Source organism: Carettochelys insculpta, chromosome 4 (assembly GCF_033958435.1).
Source record: "Carettochelys insculpta isolate YL-2023 chromosome 4, ASM3395843v1, whole genome shotgun sequence".
Lineage (NCBI taxonomy): Eukaryota > Metazoa > Chordata > Testudines > Carettochelyidae > Carettochelys > Carettochelys insculpta.
This window is the reverse complement of record NC_134140.1, coordinates 132411455-132435214: the sequence shown is the minus strand read 5'-3', so window position 1 is coordinate 132435214 and position 23760 is coordinate 132411455. Positions and strand designations below refer to the sequence as shown.

General features: G+C 45.1%; 1 protein-coding gene across 1 annotated transcript in view; it reads right to left on the bottom strand.

The window, feature by feature from the left end:
• The window catches only part of LOC142012933 (transmembrane protease serine 11C-like), a 49675-nt gene that overhangs the window by 11410 nt on the left and 14505 nt on the right, over nt 1–23760 (bottom strand). The window contains exons 4-6 of the mRNA XM_074993980.1: nt 11950–12017; nt 6824–6984; nt 1897–1935 (exon numbers count right to left, since the gene is read on the bottom strand). Of these exons, the coding sequence (XP_074850081.1) occupies nt 1897–1935; nt 6824–6984; nt 11950–12017 (268 nt within the window). The remainder of the gene's footprint in view (nt 1–1896; nt 1936–6823; nt 6985–11949; nt 12018–23760) is intronic.

Sequence of the window (23760 nt, the reverse complement as noted above, 5' to 3'; positions counted from 1 at the left end):
AAACCCTCCTTGGGAAGATAGGAGAATGCATAATAATTGCTGAAATCATGTTTCCCTCTTAAGAGAAGATTTTGATTCTCTTCACCAATAATAATTTCTAGCAGGGTCCACCAGTCAAGTGGCAGATGTCTGAACTGTAGGGAACATCTCATAGATCTCCAAGCACACCCAGAATTGTCATGATCAAAACTGCAGAAACTTGAATAGAAAAAAAATGTTTGAACCCTTCCTGCACGCCCCCACCCCCTTTTGACCTTCCACTAACGTGGATGCCACCAAACCAGTGCAGATCTGAATAAATGTATGCACAAATAATCACCTTTCATGAAGATCAGAACTGAAAACAAGTCCACAATGTGTTAGAAACCTAGATGAACTGCTAAAGTTGCATTTCTCCAAACAGATACCTAACCTACATTAACTCTGCTCCCACAGTGACGCCTGCGAAGATCAGAAATGAATGTGCACTTTTCCATCCATGACAAAGTTTAATTCTACCAATGATAGAATTAAATAAATAAATGAATTCTGTCATTTAGAAAATCTTTATTTTTGCTTATGCTGTAATATAGCCTTTTTTACAGTGAGACACAGAAAAAAATATTACAAATCCCTGATTATTCAATTGCACACTGAAGGCAATTAATCCTCATATTCCTACAAGTGCCTAATCCTGCCAGGTTCAGAGGACAAGCTACAGACATTCATAAACTGATGCGTGAGGTACAGCCTTCACATCCAATGGCAAGACTTTGTCACAAATGAGGAAGTTTGGAACAGAGCAGGACAAGAACCACTTGATGTTCAAATCAAAAGAAGAAAGTGGGGACAGCTAGGCCACAATCTCCAAAAACCATCATCCAGCAGAGTCCATCAAGCTCTCACATGGAACCCACAAGGAAAATGCAAAAGAGAAAGACCTTGGACAACGTGGAGAAGGTCTACTGAGGTTGAAGGACAACAACTAGGATACTCCTGGGGTCAGCGAGATGTTTTGTCCCAAGACAGAGTGAAGCGGAGGAGACTTGTAGATGACCTATTCTCCATGTAGGCTGTGCCTACACTATCTCCCTACTTTGAAGAGAGGATGGTAAGTAGAGTGTTGGGAATTTACTAATGAAGTGCTGTGGTGCATATGCAGAACTTCATTAAGCAAATTCCTCCCCCGCAGCAACTCTGAAGTTTTAAACTTCAAAGGGCCGGCTCACGTGTAGCCGCGGCTCACTCGCTGGTAGTCGAAGTGCCAGGGCAACTTTCAAGTCCCTTTACTCCTCAAAATTTTGAGAATATTAATTGAACAATATTTTGCAAATTCTTAACTGATTGCAAAAAAAAAAAAAAAGAGTGCCAAATATTTCGACCTCGGGTCAAAAGTCAGGCACTTACGTGTATATTTGAGGGTCTGATTCAGCTCCTGTTGACATCAGCAGAAAGGGTCCTGTCCATTTCAGCAGAACAGACTAATCAATCACTGTGCCAAGTACACACAGCCTCCACTGACTTCAGGTCTTCAGCACTCCTTGAAAAATCTAAGTACTTGTTTCTGTCCCTTAAATTGACACTCTCAACACGTTAGACAAATGTTTTGAGATGAGACAAATATCACTGTAAAAAAAATGGGCAGCAGGGCTCATGCTGGTTTACCACTCCTGAAATGTAACTATGAGCTCCTTGTTTTTAAACTGAGTTGATGTCCAGATGATTGTGCCCCTTTAAGGAAAACCAGAAGACACTGGGAAGATGCTTTCCCCGTAAAAGTTTGATCAATGGAGAAGTTTGCTAAGTTGCCAAGTTTGCGGCAGCTCTGTAAAGTGTCAGGTCAAACACATTCAACAGGAGCAATGCTCAGAGTCTATTAACACAGGGAATTGCTAAGCCAGCAGTGCTTTAACTTACAGTCATTGAAGAGGGCTTCAGCCTTTTCTTTCTTTATATCTGAAATAAAACAAACAGCGAAGTCAGCACTGCCAGGGCTTTTTTACATGTAAATGCAACTCAAAGGGCTCAGATTTAGACCTTGCCCATAGTAAAGGGCGGGTGGAGCTGAACTACAGAATAATAAGTTGGAGGTAGAACATCACCTGTTGTGCTCTCCCACCTTTATATTTAGTCTCTCTCTAAAAGAGCAAGCCATCTTCGATGGACCAGAGCACAGGACAGGGTGAGCCACATCTCCAGCCCTGGCTGGGGCCGAGTACACAGGGGACTCAGCATGGACAGAGTTTGAAATTCTGCCTGAGCACTGCAGAAGGCTCTGTATTCTCTCCCCACACCCTGCAGCTGAAGGGGCAGACAGGCTGACCCTGAGCCTGGGATCTCTTCAGGGCAGATACCACAGTGCACATCCACAGCCAGTGCAGAATGTCAGTGGAGGGCTCATTGACTTCAGCGGAGCGATGACAAGCTGAGGATCAGCTCCCACAGCTTCCTACTGGGGCTGGGAGGTGCCTGGCACACTTCTGGATACTGAACGAAACAAATAAAATTAATACTAATAATTTGCTGGGTCACGGTGGGCAATCCTGGCTTGGCTGAAATCCTGCTTCCCTCAGTTCATGACACCATATCTACTGTGGGATTCAGCACACGCTGTAAATGTTATCAGTGATGTTAATGTGCCCAGGCTGGGGTCCAAATACCTCAACAGAGTCTCCTGGCTATAATGCCCCCTTTCTAACCAGGGTCCCTTTCTTGGTCACTTGCAGGCCATTGGGAAACCTGACTTGTCCAGCAACCCTGGCACTGCCACCAGCACCTCAGCACCATCGATACCTGCCCTCCTGCATCTCCCTCCCCTGCACCTTCTCCGCCATCCCCTCGGTATCCCCCTAATACCTACCGTGAGGATGGCAGACCAGGCATAACACAGGTCTATTAGTCCAAGGCTAAACAAGTCTGTGTTGCACTGATAATCAAACATGGTCCACCCTAGGTTAATTAACATGCTTGCAGTCAATCGAGAACTTGCATTTTCCAGTGGAGACACCTGGATGCAATCTAGAAACTGCTAGAACCAACTGAGACAGTGAGGTTTGATTGGCTCCAAGTGTTCCAATCAACCGGCAACCTTTTAACAGGAGGATCCCTGCTAACAAGGGGCTCCCCTGCCCCTCTCCCACCCCTCCATCCCTGGCGATGGCACTCAGGGGAAGATCTGTTCCCCTTTGAAAGGGGGATCTCCTCCCCCCTCATCTGTGCGGCAGCGGCTTTCTCTGGCTGGAACTTCCAGGGTCACCCTCCAATTGTGCTAATGTGAGATATGCACACATCAAATGCACGTATCTCTAGGGTTTACTGTGCTGTGAGCTACTGCAATCTACTTGGAGCCCACAAAAGAGTGGGAGCTAGACAGGTTTTCAGCGGCAGGTCTAGAAGAAGGCTTAGTACTGAGAAGAGAAAGACAGTTTTGGAAAGCCTCCTGTGAGCTCATAGGAGCATATGAGAGATTCCAGACATCTATGTATTTTCTTCTTTATTTGCTGCATGAAGACACAATTATAATGCCACTAAATTATTAAATATAACTACAGATCATTAAGTATAACTGCAACATGTTCCATATAGCATCTACCAGAACTAAAGTATTTCTGCAGCTCTTTCTGGAAATATTATTTCCTTCCCAGTCTCTGATAATGAGACAAAATGTGGACACTTGTCCCTTCTTTCAGCTTTGCAAAACTCCTGCTTCCCAGCTTCCTCATGGCAAGGCATTTTGTTTTGTGTTAAATGAACTAGTAAAATATCACCAATCTTCCCAACATCTCCACCACCACCTCTCTGGCATAGGAAAACAAATGCTGTGCCGGGTCTGGTGAATTTTCACACCAGCTTTGCGAGGTCATCCTTGATCACAGCTGCAAGATCACGAACAATGCACTAGAGCCATATATAGTTTGTTCTAGCTGCTCTGCAGTATCAATAGTTTTGAACCAAGAACAAGTTGAGACATGGCATTGAACAGCAAGTTGATCAGGTACCAGGAGGAAGGTTTACTCATTTTCCTTGGAACTTCCTAATAGTCCATACAAATGAGTGCCTGACCTGGATTTTCAATAAAGGTTCAACCTGTTAGTTATGCTCTGCCATCAGATAGTAATTTCAGGTGGCTGCCACCTTAAGACCACTGTGACTTCTAATTTACATAATTTGCATTTATATCTCTCTCTCCTGTTGCCTTGTCTGCCCACACCCACTTCCCACAGACCCCAGTTATCGACTGGTTCACCTGCTGCATATGTTTGAAATCTCAGATGGTGACTTGTCTGGGTCATGGACTTTGTTTCTAGTTGTATAGGTTTAGCGCAGTGGGGCCCTGAGGACTGAATGGGATCTGCAGGTGTTGTAGGCATATGAATAATAGTAATAGCACAGACAGAGCTTTTACGACCTAGCTCATTGGCTGGGGGTGATAAGTCCGATTTTTAAACCAGTGGCACCTTCCACTTCTCCACATCACAGGTGACAAATGGCTCTTTTTCTTGAAGAAACACTTGCAGCTCACATTTGGGCACTAGGCCATTCCTGTAAGGCAGCCCAGCCATTGCAAGAGCTGAGAGAAGGAAAGAGAGGCAGCTTACAGTCATCTCTGACTGGAAGGGACACTGAATCAAACAAACACGGAGTCTGAGCAAATGCTCCTACAACATCAGCCTTGACCTTGAAATCTCCACACAACCGTGTGGCTTGTACCTAACCAGATCAGCCATAACATCGTGGGTTCATTCAGCTGCACATCTACCAATATAATTTACGCCATCATGTGCCAGCAATGCCCCTCTGCTATGTACATCGGACAAACTGGACAGTCTCTACGTAAAAGAATAAACGCACACAAATCAGATATCAGAAATGGCAATATACAAAAACCCATTGGAGAGCACTTCAATCTCCCAGGCCACACAGTAGCAGACTTAAAAGTAGCTATCCTACAGCAAAGAAATTTCAGGACCAGACTCCAAAGAGAAATTTCTGAGCTACAATTCATCTGCAAATTCGACGCCCTCAGCTCAGGCTTAAAAAAAGACTGCGAATGGCTGGGTAAATACAGAAGCAGCTTCCCCTCCCTTGGTGTTCACACCTCCAGATCAACTGCTGGTAGTAAGCCTCACCCTTGCTGACTGAGCTAACCTTGTTATCCCCACCCTTGCTCTGGCTTATTCATACCTGGCCCTGCAGATTTCCAAGACCAGCATCTGATGAAGTGAGTCTGTGCCCACGAAAGCTCATGCTCAAAACTTTTCTGTTAGTCTATAAGGTGCCACAGGACCCTTCATTGCTGTTACAGATCCAGACTAACACGGCTACTCCTCCGATACTTGACGTTATGGAAAAACAAAGTAACTCAAAGCCCAGGTGTGTTTTACAGTATCCCAGGGAGGATTAGGTGCCCTAGAGAGGAAGTAAGCTTGCAATGGTGGAAGGTGCAGGTATTTATTTAGAATCAAAGAATCACAGATTAGTAGAACTGGAAGGGACTTTGAGAGTCATCAAGTCCAGTCCTCTCCACTCACCGCAGGACCAGGCACCATTTAGATCATCCCTGATAGATGTTTATCTAACCTCGTCTTAAACATCTCCAGAGATGGAGATTCCACAATCTCCCTAGGCAATTTACTCCAGTGTTTAACCACCCTGACAATTAGGAAGTTTTTCCTTTACGTTCAACCTGAACATTCCTTGCTGAAATGTAAGCCTATTGCTTCTTGTCCTACCCTCAGAGGTTAAGGAGAATATTTTTTCTTCCATCCCCTTGCAACACCCTTTTAGGTACTTGGAAGCCGCAATCATATCCCCTCTCAGGCTTGTCTTTTCCAAACAAAACAAATCCAATTCTTTCAGTCTTCTCTCATAGGTCATGTTTTCCAGACGTTTAATCATTTTTGTTGCTCTTCTCCAATTTCTCCACATCTGTCTTAAAATGTGGTGCCCAAGACTGGACACAACACTCCACCAGAGGCCTAAACAGCACAGAGTAGAGCAGAAGAATGGTTTCTCGTGTCTTACAACACTCTAGTTAATGTACCCCAGAAGAAAGGATGTTTGCTTTTTTCTGCAACTGTGGCACACTGTTGACTCATATTTCACTTGTAGTCCACTTTTTTCCATCTGGCTATTTACCCTTAGACAGTTTAAACCAACCCTCACCTTCAAAGGAAGAGAGAATAAGTGAAGCTCAGCTTTATTCATATGCAAAGCAAAGCACTTAAATCTGCAGCTTCACAAAAGGACCAAGAACAGGATCCTTGAACTGACAGTTCAGTAACATTTGTCTTATCCAAATGAGAGTGCTAAGACTTTTAAAATAAATTGAAACATTCTCTGGGTTTGATGGGGGAATGATGGGAAACTTACCAAAAAACCCAAACCACACTCAGAAAGGAGGCCAGGGAGGATGTTTGAGAGCAGAAAGTCTCACATGTACCACAATGGGGAGGGGTTTTCAGACATGCCTGCAGTGTCAGGTTTTAGGGTTAAGGGAAGAAGCAAGAAACTCTGGCAGGCAAAGAGCATGCTTATTTGGGTTATTGCCTGACCAACTAGGGCTGCCCATTCCCACCACTACCAGGATTGCCCTGGGAATAAAATTTATCCATGTTGTGCAGGAAAGGCGAGCACAAAGTATATGGCCCATGGAAGGTTCCTTTAAGCATAATTTAGAAGGCTTATGGGACACACAGGGGGGACTTGCATCCACAGTTACACTGAGGACAGATGTACCAGGGAAACAACTCACATTTACTAGGCAAAATAATGTGCATTATACAAAGAGAGACAAGGCAGTAAGACTATATCAAGAGCAAAACAGAGACATTAAGACACTTGCCTGAGAAGGTGGAAGATGAAAAATGTATTTGCAAAGGCCCGGAGTATTGATTCAGTTTCTGCTGTAGGACAGATTCAACTTTTTCCCGTAAGGCTGGCCGGTTATCCATGCAGAAAAGGAACACAAGCACAACCTGTGCCACCACTCCACTAGGGTCAGGGCTGAAAACCAACAAGACAGAGGTTAAGTGACTTGTCTGATTCTCTCTTCCTAGGTTTTCATGAGGTCCTACAAACTGGAACCCAACTGGTGCTGAACCAGGGAATTTAATGAACCCACAGGAGGTCAATATTGTCTAGTAGCATTACCAATACTTTCATGTCTTACTGGGCCCTTAGAAGACATTCAGGGTAAATTGGAACTAAATAACAGCACAGAACCCTGAGAGCCAGGACTGGTGGCTGTAAACAAACTTCATGTGACTGTGGGAAAGTTGGACACCCTGATGACACGTGGACATCCATCTGATTAAAATCACACCAGACCACGGTGCCTGACTAGAGAGGTTCAACCTATGCCAGGATTTCAGATTAATTTAAGAGATTATCTGCATTATTACCAGGGGTTGAGTAAAAAGAGAGGGAAGTGCTGAAAAATTTGAGCAGGCGCCTAGACATTGTGACTGAGCAGATTCATGCAAGAAAGCTGCATTCAGTGAGAAACAACACTTCCTGCAAATGGGCAGCCAGGCCAATGTGCTCAACTCTGGCTGCCTCCAAATGGGTCACTCATTAGCCGTGTCTACACGTGCACGCTACTTCGAAGTAGTGGCACTAACTTCGAAATAGCGCCCGTCACGGCTACACGTGTTGGGCGCTATTTCGATGTTAACATCGATGTTAAGCGGCGAGACGTCAAAGCCGCTAACCCCACGAGGAGATAGGAATAGCGCCCTACTTCGACGTTCAGCGTCGAAGTAGGGACCATGTAGTCGTTGCGCGTCCCGCAACATCGAAATAGTGGGGTCCTCCATGGCGGCCATCAGCTGAGGGGTTGAGAGACGCTCTCTCTCCAGCCCCTGCGGGGCTCTATGGTCACCGTGTGCAGCAGCTCTTAGCCCAGGGCTTCTGGCTGCTGCTGCCGCAGCTGGGGATCCATGCTGCATGCACAGGGTCTGCAACCAGTTGTCGGCTCTGTGGATCTTGTGTTGTTTAGTGCAACTGTGTCTGGAAGGGGCCCTTTAAGGGAGCGGCTTGCTGTTGAGTCCACCCTGTGACCCTGTCTGCAGCTTTGCCTGGCACCCTTATTTCGATGTGTGCTACTGTGGCGTGTAGACGTTCCATCGCAGCGCCTATTTCGATGTGGTGCCGCGCAACGTCGATGTTGAACGTCGACGTTGCCAGCCCTGGAGGATGTGTAGACGTTATTCATCGAAATAGCCTATTTCGATGTAGCGTTCACGTGTAGACGTAGCCATTCTGTACAGAGCACTCAGATAACCTGGTCACCTACAGCTCCCTCTGATGTCTGTGGCCTAGAGGCTCTGCAACACTGAAAACATCAGGCAGTTCATTGTGATACCCACATCTGGTATTAGAGGCCTCATTTTAGGCGACTTTGAAAGTCTGGGCCCCTCTATGACTAACAAATACAGGAATCTACAGGTCTTAGCAAAGGGAAAACCAGTGGGGAAGAGAAGGAGCTGACTAAAACCATTCTGTGGCTCCTGACTTGGATGGTGATAAAGCTGAAACCAGTCTCTCTGCATGAGAACCCTGAAGAGGTGTAGGACTGCAGAAACCACACAGTAATCACTAGCAGCAATGAAGGGTCCTGTGGCACCTTATAGACTAACAGAAAAGTTTAGAGCATGAGCTTTCGTGAGTTAACTCACTTCTTCAGATGCTGGTCCTGGAAATCTGCAAGGCCAGGTATAAATAGGCCAGAGCAAGGCTGGGGATAACGAGGTTAGCTCAGTCAGGCAGGCTGAGTTGTATTGTCATCAGTAGATCTGGAGGTGTGAACTCCAAGAGAGGGGAAGCTGCTTTTGTATTTAGCCAGCCATTCACAGTCTTTGTTTAATCCTGAGCTGAGGGTATTGAATTTGCAGACGAATTGTAGTTCAGCAATTTCTCTTTGGAGTCTGTTCTTCAAATTTCTTTGCTGCAGGATAGCTACTTTTAAATCTGCTACTGTGTGTCCTGGGAGATTGAAGTGCTCTCCTATGGGTTTTTGTATATTGCCATTTCTGATGTCTGATTTGTGTGCATTTATTCTTTTACGTAGAGACTGTCCAGTTTGTCCGATGTATATGGCAGAGGGGCATTGCTGGCACATGATGGCATAAATTACATTGGTAGATGTGCAGCTGAATGAGCCCACGATGGTGTGGCTGATCCGGTTAGGTCCTGTAATGATGTTGCTGGTGTGTATATGTGGGCAGAACTGGCAACGAGGTTTGTTGCATGGATGGGTCCCTGAGATAGAGTGACTGTGGTGCGGTGTATAGTTGCTTGTTAGGATTTGTTTTAGGTTGGCAGGTTGTCTGTGGGCAAGAACTGGTCTGCCTCCCAAAGCCTGTGAAAGTGGGGGATCATTGTCCAGGATGGGTTGTAGATCCCTGATGATGCGCTGTAGAGGTTTTAGCTGAGGACTGTAGGTGATGGCTAGTGGTGTTCTGTTGGTTTCTCTCTTGGGCTTGTCCTGTAGTAGGAGGGTTCGTGGCACACGTCTGGCTCTGTTGATTTGTTTTCTCACTTCCTCAGGTGGGTATTGCAGTCTCAAGAATGCTTAAGACTGCAATTCTTGAGGTGGGTATTTGGAAGGAACTCCTCCACACCTGAACAACAATGGAGGCTAAATTTCTGCCAATGTATCCCAGGTATAGACTCAAGAAGAAGTAGGAAAGTTGTACAAGGACTGAATTTGTCCATTATTATTAGGTATTTATTACTTCCTCTGCAGCATCAGTTGCTAGCCATGGCTTGAGGCAGAGCATGGTACTACCTACCTCATAGGTCTAACCCAGAGTGGTAACCCTCACGTTCCTACATGCTCTTTGTGGAAATACTTTCCCCTAATTGCCGACCAACCAAGAGAAGGGTGTGTGAAGAGAATCTCTCCTTTCCACTCAGCCTCTTCTTCCTATCCAGTTCACTAAGTGATGACACAACCTGCAGCAGGTGACACCGGTTAGTTCACATCAGATCTGGTGCAAGAATTATGATGTCACAAGCTCTGAAGGTTAGTATCCCTGGATGACTCAGACTGAAAGGAGAAGCTGATTGGAAAAGAGAGAGCGCTTCTGTTAACCCTGTGATCTGTTGACCAGCACAGCGCCCAGAACAACAGGTTCTTGGTCCAAGATTAAGCCTCTGAGGCGCTACTGCCATATAAATGAATAATTGACAGGAAAGGGAAATGCGTTTTTAAAACTCACACAAATACTTTACACAGAATTCACAGAATCAGCTTCATGAGGAAAATCCACAGTAAGCAGAACACTTCTCAAAACTGAAATTGGGTTCTCCTGTTGTCTGCTGGTATTCCTGGGGTATAGACTGTACCAGTCCTGGAACCTTTGCTTGCAACAAAGCCCGCTGCCAGCTTTGTCCACATATCGTCTCTGGAAATACCATCACTGGACCTAACCAGGTTATTCACAGAATCACAGGTACATTCTCATGCTCCTCAACTAACATCATATATGCCATCATGTGCCAACAATGCCTAGATGCTTTGTATATTGCACAGACTTCTAACTCCCTTAGACAAAGGGTTAATGGGCACAAAGCAGACATCAAAACACTCCAGATCCACAAACCAGTTAGTCAACATTTTAATGGAGTGGGCCATTCTGTTAATGACTTAAGAGTATGGGTGTTATTGAAGAGAAATTTTTGCACCACTATTCAAAGGGAAACAGTCAAGCTGTCTTTTATATTCAAATTCAGCACATTAACACGTGGTTTGAACCGGGATGGGAATTTTCTGAGTCACTATCGGGGCTCGTTTGCATACGTGGCTTAATCTAATTCTTGACCTTCCCCCCGCCCACCCCTCCACTCTCTGATTTGCTCACCTTGATCATTTTTTTTCTTATTTGTCCTCCTTGATTACTGTTTTTGGTTCTCTGTGCTTTAAATATTGAGTCTGTTCTGGCATGGCTATGGTCTGAAGAAGTGGGTTCGTTCCATGAAAGCTCCTCACCTAATAGATTATTTTGCTAGTCTTCAAAGTGCTACTTGACTGCTTTCTGTCTTACGAAGTCATTCGTGTGCTGTGATTCATAATGAACCCCAGAGAGACATGAGACTGCCCAGCCAAACTGCTGCCCTTCCCCTAAGAAAGTAAATCGGTGATGAAGTTCAAAGCGCTGATGCACTCTCCCGGACTGAGGTCTGCAGCAGGTTAGTCACGAAGCCTGGAGATCTAAGAAGGGGCCCAACCACACCAATAAGATTAGGAAGACGCTTTGGTTCTCTTGGGGGTTCCATGCATGGCAGGGAGTGTAAAACTGTTACTGGGCCTGACTAGATTTTATAGGCCTCTCAAGGGGGAACTTGAAGAGGAGAACTGAAAGTTAAAAACAAATAATAAAATTGTACAGTGTAATGAAGAGATTAAGGCTTGACAATTTTCCTTTCAGTTTTGGACAGCTCTGTGGCTGGCCTAAGGTATTAGCCAGTGCCTATGGCAGACCCCATTACAACAGGGCACCTACTTTTGGTGTACAGAAGTTTCACCAACCTTTGCCTTCATCTAGAGGCCACAACCAACCAGTTCAGATGAGGCTGAGTGGTTAGCATATGACATTTCTGCCTTGTTTAACTGACGATCAAAAGACCGCCAGTAACTGTGCTTTTGGGTTAATTTTTAGAAGTGGGAGCATTATCCCTCCACTTCCTCCAGCAACTCAAAGTGTACCTAGTGATGGCAAGCTACAGACAGTCCTTGATACGGCCAAAGGCCCCAGTCCTGCAATGAGCTCCATGCAGGCAGACCTCTCCACCAGCCTGGAGCCCCACTAGAGCAAGGGTCAGCAGGTAGCAGCAGGGTTGACTGCAGGGTTGGGTGGCCCCACGACAGGTTATTTAGCTGGCGTGTCTGTGCTGGAATAGGGCATTGGGTGGGATGAACATTCTGTTATATCTTGTCCGGGTTTTCCTGGCTGTAATGTTACATACCTCAGTCTGATAACATGTGACCTGATGTATTTTTTTCTCAAACTGGAATCCACAAATGTGTTGTCTATCTGTTAAAAGAAAGGGGAAAGAGCATTAAAAATAAAAGTGAAGGGAGTGTGTGTGTTTACAGTCCTGCTGCCTTCTTGTAGAATAATTCACAAATTCACAGGTTAGAAAGCTGGAAGCAAACCTCCCAATCATGTAACCTGCCTTCCTCTCGATCCCAGACCACTGGACTTCCCTGCACCAGTTCCTGCTGGAACTAGAGAAGATCTTCTAGGAAAACATCCAGCTTGACTGAAAAATTCCCACTGATTGCACTAGCATCCCACCACGTGACTGCTGCCCCTGGCTCTGAGACACAGGAGTGTCTCTCTGACCTCAAACATGGGGCTGCAATTGATGCAGGCCTGGCCTCTTATGAACAGTTCTTCATACGCTGTGCCTTTACAAGGGCTGAACTAGGCTTACCTGACCCTTAATGTGTAAACGTCTCCAGGCATCTCCCTCCCCACCCTGGATTCAGTGTTCCCCCTTTGGCAACAAGAGCAGGGAGCCTGGTGCGAATTAGTCTGAGAGAGTTTCTATTTCTTGCTCAGGTTTTATTTTCCAGTGTTTTCCTAGCAGGAGGCCCAACCAGTGCTATTCAGCCAAATGAAGAAACCTTGAAGGGAATACCTTTCCCTGCCCCTTCTCTGATGTCAGGTCCTATCACTGGCCTCTGGGTGCCAGTCCGTACTTCTGCTGTCTCCTTTAATGGGAGATAAGCCTTCTTCTTCCGTCAGGAGAAGTGGCTTCTCCCTGCTCCAGCTTGTCTCTCACCTCTCCTAAATCTCTCTCACCAGAAGACAAATGTTTTAAAGGTCAAAGGTGCCCTTAATTGGCCAATCTTATGCTACTGAAGTTGTCCCTTTCACCCTGCGAGGGCCCAAATGGAGGCTGGACCATCACATTTTTTCACACCATTCACAGTTTTCTAGACCTCTGACCTATCTCTCTGCCCTTTAGTCATTTCTTTTCCAAGCTGAAAACTCCCAGTCTTTTTAACCTCTCCTGTTATGGAAGCTGTTCCATTCTGCTCATCACTTTGTACCTTTTCCAAATGCAATATCTTTTTTTCAGATGGGACGAGATATATATGCAGCATTCAAGATGTGGACAGACCATGGCTGTACATAGAGGCAATATGATATTTTCTGTCTTGTTATCTATTCCTTTCTTAATGAGTCCCAATATTCTGTCAGCTTTTAAGATTGCCACTTCACATTGAGCAGATGCTTTCAGGGAACTATCCAGGGTGATTCCAAGATATCTTGCTATTACAGCTATTTTAAACACCACCATTTTTGCATTTCTAGTGTTGCCCCATCACCTAGTTTTGTAACTCTTTTCGTATCATTTGCAAATTTTGCAATCTCACTGCTTACCCTTTTCCCAAGATGATTTATAAACAAGTTGCATAGCTGGAGTCCATGCAGATCCCTGGAGCACACCACTACCTGTGCCTACTCCTTTTTACCGTTTGCCCTTTACTTATTAAGTGGAGTACCCAACAACATTTTCGTGATCATCTAGTGATCTTTCAATTACTTGAATGATGAATCTTTTGTTATCTTAATCACCCTGCTTCCCTCTGTTTATAAATTGTCTCAGAGGGGTAGCTGCATTGGTCTGCACCTTTGCAAAACAAAGCAAGCAGTTCTGTAGCACCTTATAAACTAACAATATTATTATTAGCAACCATGCACACCCTCCTCAGGCAGTGGTGGCTCCGCTGGCTTGGCCATGTCCACAGGATGAATGATAGTAGGATCCCAAAAGACATCCTGTATGGCGAACTAGCCTCTGGCAAAAGACCTCCCGGACACCCCCAGTTGTGCTACAAAGATGTTTGCAAGAGGGACCTCAGGGAGGCAGACATCAAGCCGGACAGCTGGGAGGAGCTGGCAGACGATCGCAGCAGATGGAGGCAGGAACTACACAAGGGCCTTCAGAAGGGTGAGATGAGGATCAGACAGCTAGCAGAGGAGAAGTGAGCCCACAGAAAGCACAGTAAGGACCTGCCAGACACCCACTACACATGCAACAGATGCAGCAAGGACTGTCACTCTCGTGTGGGCCTTCACAGTCACAGCTGACGCTGCAAATGAGGATGCCAAACGGAACTATGAGGGGCACGATCCATAGTCTACGTAGACTGAAGGATGCCTACTATACTATGCCTACTATTATTTATTAGATAATGAGCTATTGAGGAAAAGACCCACTGCTCCAGATTCTGGCGCAGAACTGAGAGAAAAAGAGAGAAAACTGAGGACCAGCTAAATATAAAAATGAAAAGTAGGGAGGTGGGAGAGGAAGGATGGTGCAGGGGTGTGGAGAGAGAAACCTCTGGGAAGGGTCTATTAAGTTAAGTGGGATGTGTGTAGCTATCAAAGGTGGGGAATTTGTCCTTGTAATGTGTAAGATAATTAAGATCTTTGTTGAGTCCCGGATGATAGATATCAAACTTGCAAATGAACAAAGTTTTCATTTCATATTTTTAGTCTTTAAGGTGCTACAGAAGCGCTTGCTCTGTTTATAAACAAACTTCCTGCCCCAAGCAAAGCTGGAAACTACACATGTGCTTTAAGATATCTGCTATGAAATCCAGTATTGGAGAGGGAGCCATGTTACTCTGTATCTTTGAGAACAACAAGAAGTCCCGTGGCACCTTATAGACTAACAGATATTTTGGAGCATAAGCTTTTGTGGGCGAAGACCCGCTTCATCACATTCTATGAAATCCAGGGTGGGGATAGCCCCCTTTAAAAGGTGCCCTGGTGCTGAGAGCTGGCTGTCCCGGCCCCATCGCATCTGCCTGATACCCTGCGCCTTCCAGGCATGTGAAGCCAGGCCCCACGTACCAAGGCTCTTGGCTCCCCTGCAGCAATCTAAAGCTCCTATTCTTAGCTGAACTGTCATGAGATATCAGCTGTTAAACCTGGCAAGCGGGCAGGCCTGAATTTTACCTGTACACAGTCACCATCATTTTCAGCTGAAAAATGCACATTTGGAAGAAAGACTAAAAACACTTTCCAGGAGGTTTTTTAGTTGTCTTATTTTTTTCAGTGGCAGCTGTAGGAAGTTGCTCAGGGTATGGAATGTTCCAAGTAGTTCAGTGGAAGATGGCAATCAAAGGTATATGCTAAAATGCACTTTATCACATAGCTCTGCAGTTCATCACCTGGTTATCAATACAGGTTAGATGGAAGAAGGATTTGCACGTGTAAGGCTGACATATGCAGGTTGCCAGCCCCAGAGAAAGAACCTGTGAGTGGAGGGTCTAAAGCCCTGCACTGTACCGCATGAGCTAAAGGCCAGCTGGCTCTCAGCTAAGGCTGTAGAGCAGAGACTTCACTCACCCCAGATGAGGTTTCAGTGCCTCTGGGTACTACACACATATCAGAAGATGCTGCATTTCCTGAAATTCTGCAATTCTGTAATCAGAGATCCTCCCCGCCTCCCCGAGAGCCATCTCACTGCTACAGAACTATGCCCTCAAAATTAAACTCTCTCTTTGGACTAATCATGTTTCCTGCCCTTAGGTTGGAAAGCTGAGCGTATTCACAGAAACATGCAGCTGAGCCAGCTGTGTTGAGGGTAATGGCAGATCCTACACTTGTAAGCCCTGTAGGGCAGGGCCTCTCTAACTAAGGCTGGGTCTACGCTTGACATTAAAGTCAATTGTAGACACTGAGTTCTAGCTATGGCAATTGCATGGCTAGATTGACTTATCTACAATCCACTTCCCTGGCCGATCCTAGGTAGGTTGACAGGAGAAACTCTCCTGGAGAGTTCCCAGGAGAAACCTTACTGCTGGTGATATTGAGGAGTATAGAGATCGACCGCCACCTGTTCATGCAGTTAGTTAGTTCCAGAGCCTGACACCCTATATAGTTCAACTGCATGTGTCCCTGCTAGGGACCTGACCAGGCTGATCTTCCCCGTAGTGAAGACATATCCTTTGTGCTTCAACAGTGCCTTGCATGACAGAGCATCCATCATGGGTAGACTGTCTTGGTGCCTACATGATACCAACAATACAGTGACTCATGGCAATGGATTGGCTGGATGCTGTCCAGTGTTGCAGGGGTAGGGAGCTAGGAATTTAAACCCTCCATAAAATTATAAATCAGCTCTTCCCCTGCTGGTGAGGAAAGAGAAAAATGTCCCCTCCCTGCTTCCTCAATCTCCTCCAGATGGCCAAATCCTAATTTATCCCCACTCCTTCAGGGTACCCCCAATGCCACAACTCTCTCCTGTTCAGCTATCCAAACCTCCCAGGTCCCACCTAGACTCCTTGTGCAATGAAGTTCTACACAGTCATTAGCAAAAACTGCCATTTGCCGTAAAGTGAAAACCCATGCTCAGTGCAGTATACTGAATGTGATCCAATACATGGCACAGGGAAAACAGCAGGGATTACATTACTTGGTTTCGTACCCGATCCATAAACCCCTCCATCCTGAGCTGAGCTGATGCTGATGCAGAATTCGGCGCCGATGTTGTGCAAAGTGGGGGTTGGACTTGATGACCTCCCTAAGTCTCATCCAAACTCATCATTCTATGATTCAGATATTTGGGAGCCTGGCAGCAGAAGTTAGTTCCAGAGCCTCAGCTGAAGACAAAGAAGCTGTGCTGATTCGCGCCAGATGAAGATTGGGTTAAAAAATTTACACACATCCCCATCCATACCACAGAATATTACATCTAGACGGGACCTTGAGATGTCATCAAGCGCAGTACCCTGCCCTCACAGCAGGACCAAGCACCATCATCCCTGACAGATATTTATTTAACCTGCTCTTAAATATCTGCAGTGATGGAGATTCCCCTGTAACCTGTCGAGAACTACAGAGGTACAGATATTTTCTCACAGCTTTGGTGCAGTTGTCCCAGCTGGCAGAATAACTACTCGGCATCCTGGGAAAGCCTCACTAGCCTTTCAGAGCACTTCTGTAGGTTGATACAGATGTGGAGGCTCCTGAGCATCCTTTGTTTTTTTTCATCTGTTTCTGACAGCTGGAACGACTCATTTGACTTTGGGTAGTTTGGCCTCTTAGCATGTTCAGCTCCACCTTCCCCACGTCCCATACACACCCTATTCTGGAGTGCTGTCTGAAGACACTGACCAGGAAATCCATGTCTTGCCAATATAGACAGATTTCATGATTGGGGATCAATCATTGTTTTGCATCTTACAGAACAGTCAAACTAGCCTGAACATGAGTCAACAAGGAAGTTTTTGTTTTCAGAATAACAGAGGTCAGGTGATCCATCCAGACATACCAAGGATGTTCTAGTCCCATTCCCGGTTATGATAAATTCTGAATATTTCAAACGTGAGTAATCAGCATGAGCGAGTGAGTCCAGTACTGGATTTCTGGCTCTCTTTTCTGTAAATCCACACTTGACAGTGAAAGGGTGTTTTAACCTCACATTGAATGTTATCACTAATTTTCCTCCTTTAAGAATTACATTCAAGAATTACATCTGTACTAGTTCTTCTCCTAACCAATCTGTTAATGCCTTTTGGAACACTCTTGAGCTGTGTCTACACGTGCACGCTACTTCGAAGTAGCGGCACTAACTTCGAAATAGCGCCCGTCGCGGCTACACGCATCGGGCGCTATTTCGAAGTTAACTTCGACGTTAGGCGGCGAGACGTCGAAGTCGCTAACCTCATGAGGGGATCGGAATAGCGCCCTACTTCGACGTTCAACGTCGAAGTAGGGACCGTGTAGACGATCCGCGTCCCGCAACGTCGAAATTGCTGGGTCCTCCATGGCAGCCATCAGCTGGGGGGTTGAGAGATGCTCTCTCTCCAGCCCCTGCGGGGCTCTATGGTCACCGTGGGCAGCAGCCCTTAGCCCAGGGCTTCTGGCTGCTGCTGCGGCAGCTGGGGATCCATGCTGCAGGCACAGGGTCTGCAACCAGTTGTCGGCTCTGTGCATCTTGTGTTGTTTAGTGCAACTGTGTCTGGGAGGGGCCCTTTAAGGGAGCGGCTTGCTGTTGAGTCCGCCCTGTGACCCTGTCTGCAGCTGTGCCTGGCACCCTTATTTCGATGTGTGCTACTTTGGCGTGTAGACGTACCCTCGCAGCACCTATTTCGATGTGGTGCCGCGCAACGTCGAAGTTGAACATCGATGTTGCCAGCCCTGGAGGACGTGTAGACGTTATGTTGCTACATCGAAATAAGCTATTTCGATGTTGGCTTCATGTGTAGACGTAGCCTTGAAGTGTTAGAAGAAATTCCTAAGGACCCAGGCTCTACCAAAGGTTGTGCCAACATTGTACGCTAACAGTTTCCTTTTGGAGTGTTCCCAAAACCCCCTGAACTATGTGGGTGAGATTTTCAAAAGCACCCAAATGACTTAGGAGCACAAGTCCTACAGATTTCCAAACATTGGCTCCTGTATCTCCAGTCAGATATTTTCTCCACATCTGCATTTGGAAAGTGCTCTTCTTTTATATCCTGTTGATTCCTTTGCCTCTAGAGCTTGTTCTGAGACTTTCCTCCGATTATTGCTATAAAATGTAACAAGTCATTTCGTTCAGTCACTTTCTTTATAGCTTTTAAATTGAAAATATTAAAAGATTGATAATTACTAACTAGTGTTATTAATTATACATGATGGCTTCCATTTCCCTGCATGCTGTGCAAGATACCATAGCCATATAATTTAATGAAAACTAGTTTAAGAAGCTGACATATTAGAAGAACATAAACAACAATCCAATTTGTAAGGAGGAGAGAAAGGGATCCGATGAGAAGGGACTAAAGACTCCCATAGTCAGAAGAGTACATTTTGATGTTGCGCCATCACTGTGGGCTATATGGACAGGAGCAGGAGGCCTACAACATAGCTGAGCATCATCACTGAACTGATGACGATAAAACTTCTGTTTAAAAATGATCTCGCCAAGGGGTGTGTCTAAACTGCAGCTGGGAACATGCCTTGTGTAGACAGAGCCCAAGTGGTTTCATGTTTTCAGAAACCTGTCCTTGAGGGACCTCACATTTTAAATATCGTATTGGTGACACGTGACTGGCCAGCCCCAGTGATTGGATTCCCTTTCAGAGAGCAGCTCAAGCAAGCTCAGCAATGCCTCTTTCTCGCCCAGGCACCATACCACGGCGGATGTACCAAAACCTCATGAGAAGTCTTGACTTGGAACAGATGTAGCCCAGAGCTGATCACTTGGGAGTGTAACTAGCAAAATCTCCACTCTCAAACCAGGACTGAGTCGTTGACCTTCTCAATCACCTTCTCTTTGAGAAGATGGAGGCTGGGTGGTCAAGAGAAAGCATTTCACCATCAGTTGATGGATCCCTGAGTGCGGGGGGTGACCTCTGTGTGTTTTCTGGAAGCAGAGATGGTCCCTTTACGAATTGAGACTCTGGTAATACTATCCAGTAATGATTCCACCACAACACCACATGTCTTAAGCGAACAAAATGGAGGGGAAGAGGGTGGCCGCAACAATTCGTGGGGTTTAGGTGGCACGAAGACAGAGACAGCCTCAGCAGAACCCAAATAAACACAACTAGTGTAGGACAGTCCATCGGGGGACCGCATTCCTCCTAACTGAAAGGGCAGGTGAGAGTATTCCTGACTAGTCTACGCACAAAGCAGACCACAAGCACTTCCAAAATCAAATATGCCTTTCCCAGACCTGAGGACAAGCTCTGTGTGGCTTGAGAGCTGGTCTCTCACACCAGCTGAATCTGGTCTACTAAACAATTCTACCTCCCTGGCCTCCTCTCTCCAATCTCAGAGGACTAACACAGCTGTGACTCTCCTCTTCCTGATAAGTAATTCCCACCCCCTCTGTACATCACTTCTGAGTTTAGCCCTCCCTCATCACTTATCCACCAACACAACAGCTGCTGTTATTGGCTGCACTCCCTCACCGTGTCCCAAAGAGAACATTCATGAAAGCTGAAGCCCCAGGACCTCTGAGGTCTAGTCCTGTTGGATGTATGCCTAAGCCAAACCCTGGGCACAATGCGGTCCAGATCCAACAAAACATATACTTCTGTTTAAACCTGCAAGCGATTCCACAGTCAACAGAATAACTGGCATTCTTAAGTGCTTGGCTTGATCCACATCCTTACGAGGCACACCTATTTGATCTACCTTTTCAGCTCACTGTAGGCTCTGGCATTCCAGGCTGTCAAGTTTTTCCCTGTCTTCCATCCTTTAAAACTATGGGATTATACAAGTGATGACTTTAATTCATATAGTTCTCAAAAAACATGAGTTCCATAAAGCAAGGGACTCCTTTTTTGTTTGCTGTATTTAGTATGCATTGCTATTTCATTGAATTAGACTTAGAATTAGAGTAAGGAGTGAGTAGCAAAATTAACAACCAATCACCAAAATTAACAACCAAAATTAACAACCAATTAACAACCAATGGTATGGTCCCATATTTGGGATTGTTAATGATTCATAACCCATGCACTGTCGAAGGCTCCAAGATCCCAGAATGATTGGCATCTTATAAATGGATCTAGTCTGTAGGATTAACTGTTTAGTCTCTGCATTCACTCATGTCCAGTGTAAAAGTATAATTAGGAAATTAAAGGAAAAAAAAACCCCAAAGAGCAACTAGCATGATGGTAAGGGCATCAGCAGCAGGAAGCCTGACAAATAACCAGTGGGGACCCCTGGATGATCCAAATGTTAAAGAAGCACTCAAGGAAGGTATGGCCATTAAAGTGAAGCTGAATGAGTTCTTCATATCAGTCTTCACTACAAAGAATGTGAGGGGGATTCGCATGCCTGAACCAATCTGTTTAGGTGACAGGTCTCAGGAACTGTCCCAGATTGAAGTGTCAATGGAGGTGGTGCGGGAACAAACTGAGAAACTAAACAGTAATAAATCAATGAAAAGGACCAGATGCTATTCACTGACAATTATTTGTTGGTAAGTCTAACTTCAGTACCAGACAAACTGGTTAAATTATTGTCTGAGACACAGAGGACAGGGGTTTGTAGTGGAAGGGTCAACATGGCTTTTGTAAAAGGAACTCACAGCTCATAAATCTATTAAAATTCTTTGAGGGGTATCATCAAACATGTGGACAGGGTGATTCAGGAAATATAGTGTGCTTGAACTTTCAGAAAACCTTTGACCAGGTCCCTCACTGAAGGCTGTTAAGCAAGGAAAGCAGTCATGGGATAAGAGGGAAGGATCCCTTGTGGATCAGTAACTGGTGAAAAGAAAGAAAACAAACGTCAGACTAAATGGTCAGTTTTCAGACTGGAGTAAGTTAAATAATGGTGTTCCCCAGGAATTTACACTGGAACCAGTGCTGTTCAACATAATCATAAACTATCTGGAAAATGGGATAAGCAAGAAGGGGGCAAAATTCATAGATGATAAAATAACTACTCAAAATAGTTAAATCCACAGCAGACTGTGAAGAGTTACAATGGGAATCTCACAAAACTGGGTGATTGAGCAACAAAAATGGCAGATGAAATTCAATGTTGATAAACTCAAAGTAATGCACATTGGAAAACACATCCAAATCGTAAGTATAAAATGACGGGGCTTAAATTAACTGTTACCACTCAAGAAAGAGATTTTGAAGTCACTGTGAATGGCTCTCTGAAAACATCCACTCAATGTGCAGCAGCAATCAAAAAAGCTCACAGAATGTTGGGATTTATTAAGAAAGTGATAGATAAGACAGAAAAAAAATGTAACTTTATATAAATTTATATAAATATATATACATTTACATAAATTTATATATAAATATATATGTAAATCTATTTTGAATTCTGTGTGCAGATGTGGTCACCCCATCTCACAAATGATATATTGGAATTAGAAAAGTTTCAGAAATGGACAAAAATTATTAGGTGTATGGAACAGCTTCTACACAAGGCGAGACTAATAAGACTGGGACTACTTAGCTTGAAAAATAAGACAACTAATGGGCATATGAGGCACGAGGCACTGGCCACTGTCAGAAGCCAGTGGTCTGACTCAGTATGGCCATTCTTAGGTTCATAGAAATTCTTCTGTTGACTCCATGTCAAATAATTCTTTCACAACATTCACAATTACCAGGTCACTACCAAAAATCATAAGAAGAAAAGTCATCTGACTGGACACCATACAGCAGAAGAAACCACACGCTTGATCACGACTGCATTGATTGCTTCACAGGAAAAAAACTGACTGTAGAGTCCTTCAACATCACATGCACCATAATCTATTCACCACCAAGAACACAGCCATACAGTTCCTGAAATCTCACCCCCAAACAGCAGTGAAGGCAGCAGACAAAGGAATACCATCATAGTCCTCAGCTGTTAACAAGACCAACTGACAATTCTCTACCACCACCATCATAAAAAACTCAAAGATGATCTCACACTACAGTTTACCCAGGAATTGAAGAATATAATCAACTCTTTCCCCAAACAATTCCCAGAGAAACACTACAATCTCATTGCCCATGAACACGCTCAAAGAACCATCTATATACTTCACGAGATACATAAACAAGGAAAACCAAGCAGAATCATCATAGCTGGCCACAGCACTCTTACTGAAGGGATATCAGAACGCACAGGAACCATCCTGAAACCACCAACCACACGAAGAGCCAGCCTCCTTCAGGACACAACTGACTTCCTCCATTAACTCTGCAACACTAAAAACCTCCCTCAGAACACCATTCTTGCCACTGTGGATGTCATTTCTCTATACACAGTCACCCCTCACAGTAAAGACATATCTGTCTGCATCAAATATTTACAAGATAATGAATAACCCTCGGATACCCACCCCAACACATTAGTTAATTCATCCATTTCATCTTCACTCGCAACAATTTTACATTCAGTGACATTTTGTCCAATCTATGCGAACAGCCATGGGTAATAGGATGGCTCCCCAACATGCTGACCTCTTTCTGGGCTGCCTTGAAGAAGAATGTTTGGTCAAACATACCACAAAACCAATTGTATACTTCAGGAAAGGCAATTATGTGTCCATCCTCTTCATGAATGACTTAAAACTTCCTCAATGATTAGCAATCACCACATGTCCATTAAATTCTCTCCACAACATTTCCATGCCAGCATCAACTTCCTGGACTACACGACCAGTTTCTACAAAGAATCCCTACAAGCCACTCTATACAAGAAACCCCTGGATTGCCACACCTACCTTCATCGACCCAATAACCACCCAAACACGCCAACAAACCCATTAGTTACAGCCAGGCCACCAGCCAGACACCTTCCAGCATGCTCTCAGGAGAAAATCTGAGATATAAAGCTTAACGCATTCTAAACTGTCAGCAATTGGGGCCTGCAGCAGAGCTGATCTCTGGGCAGCCTGGTTCATACAGTTGGACTGCAATGGCTGTTTGACAGCCATAAAACCTGAGTGGCTGCCAAGGACAGCAGGCTGGCTCTTAATCTAGTCACAGCAGCAGTCTGCTAGCTTCTCAACACTCATTACCGTCCCTTCTCCTGCACTACCTTGTTCCTGACCGATCCTACCTTGCCACCTATCTTGCCTCTTCTGTCCCGTCCCTGCCTTGAACCACTCCTCGCCCGCTATCCTGCTCAATCAAGTTCTTGACCTCTGGTTTTGACCCTGACCTCTGGCTTCTACCTATGGACTCTGACTCAATCCCTGGCTCTGGTGTCCAGTTCCCCACTTCAGGTCTTGACCCTGGCTCTGATAACTGACGACAGCTCTGGCTCTGGCTGCAAAGCCAGGCCACCCTCTTCC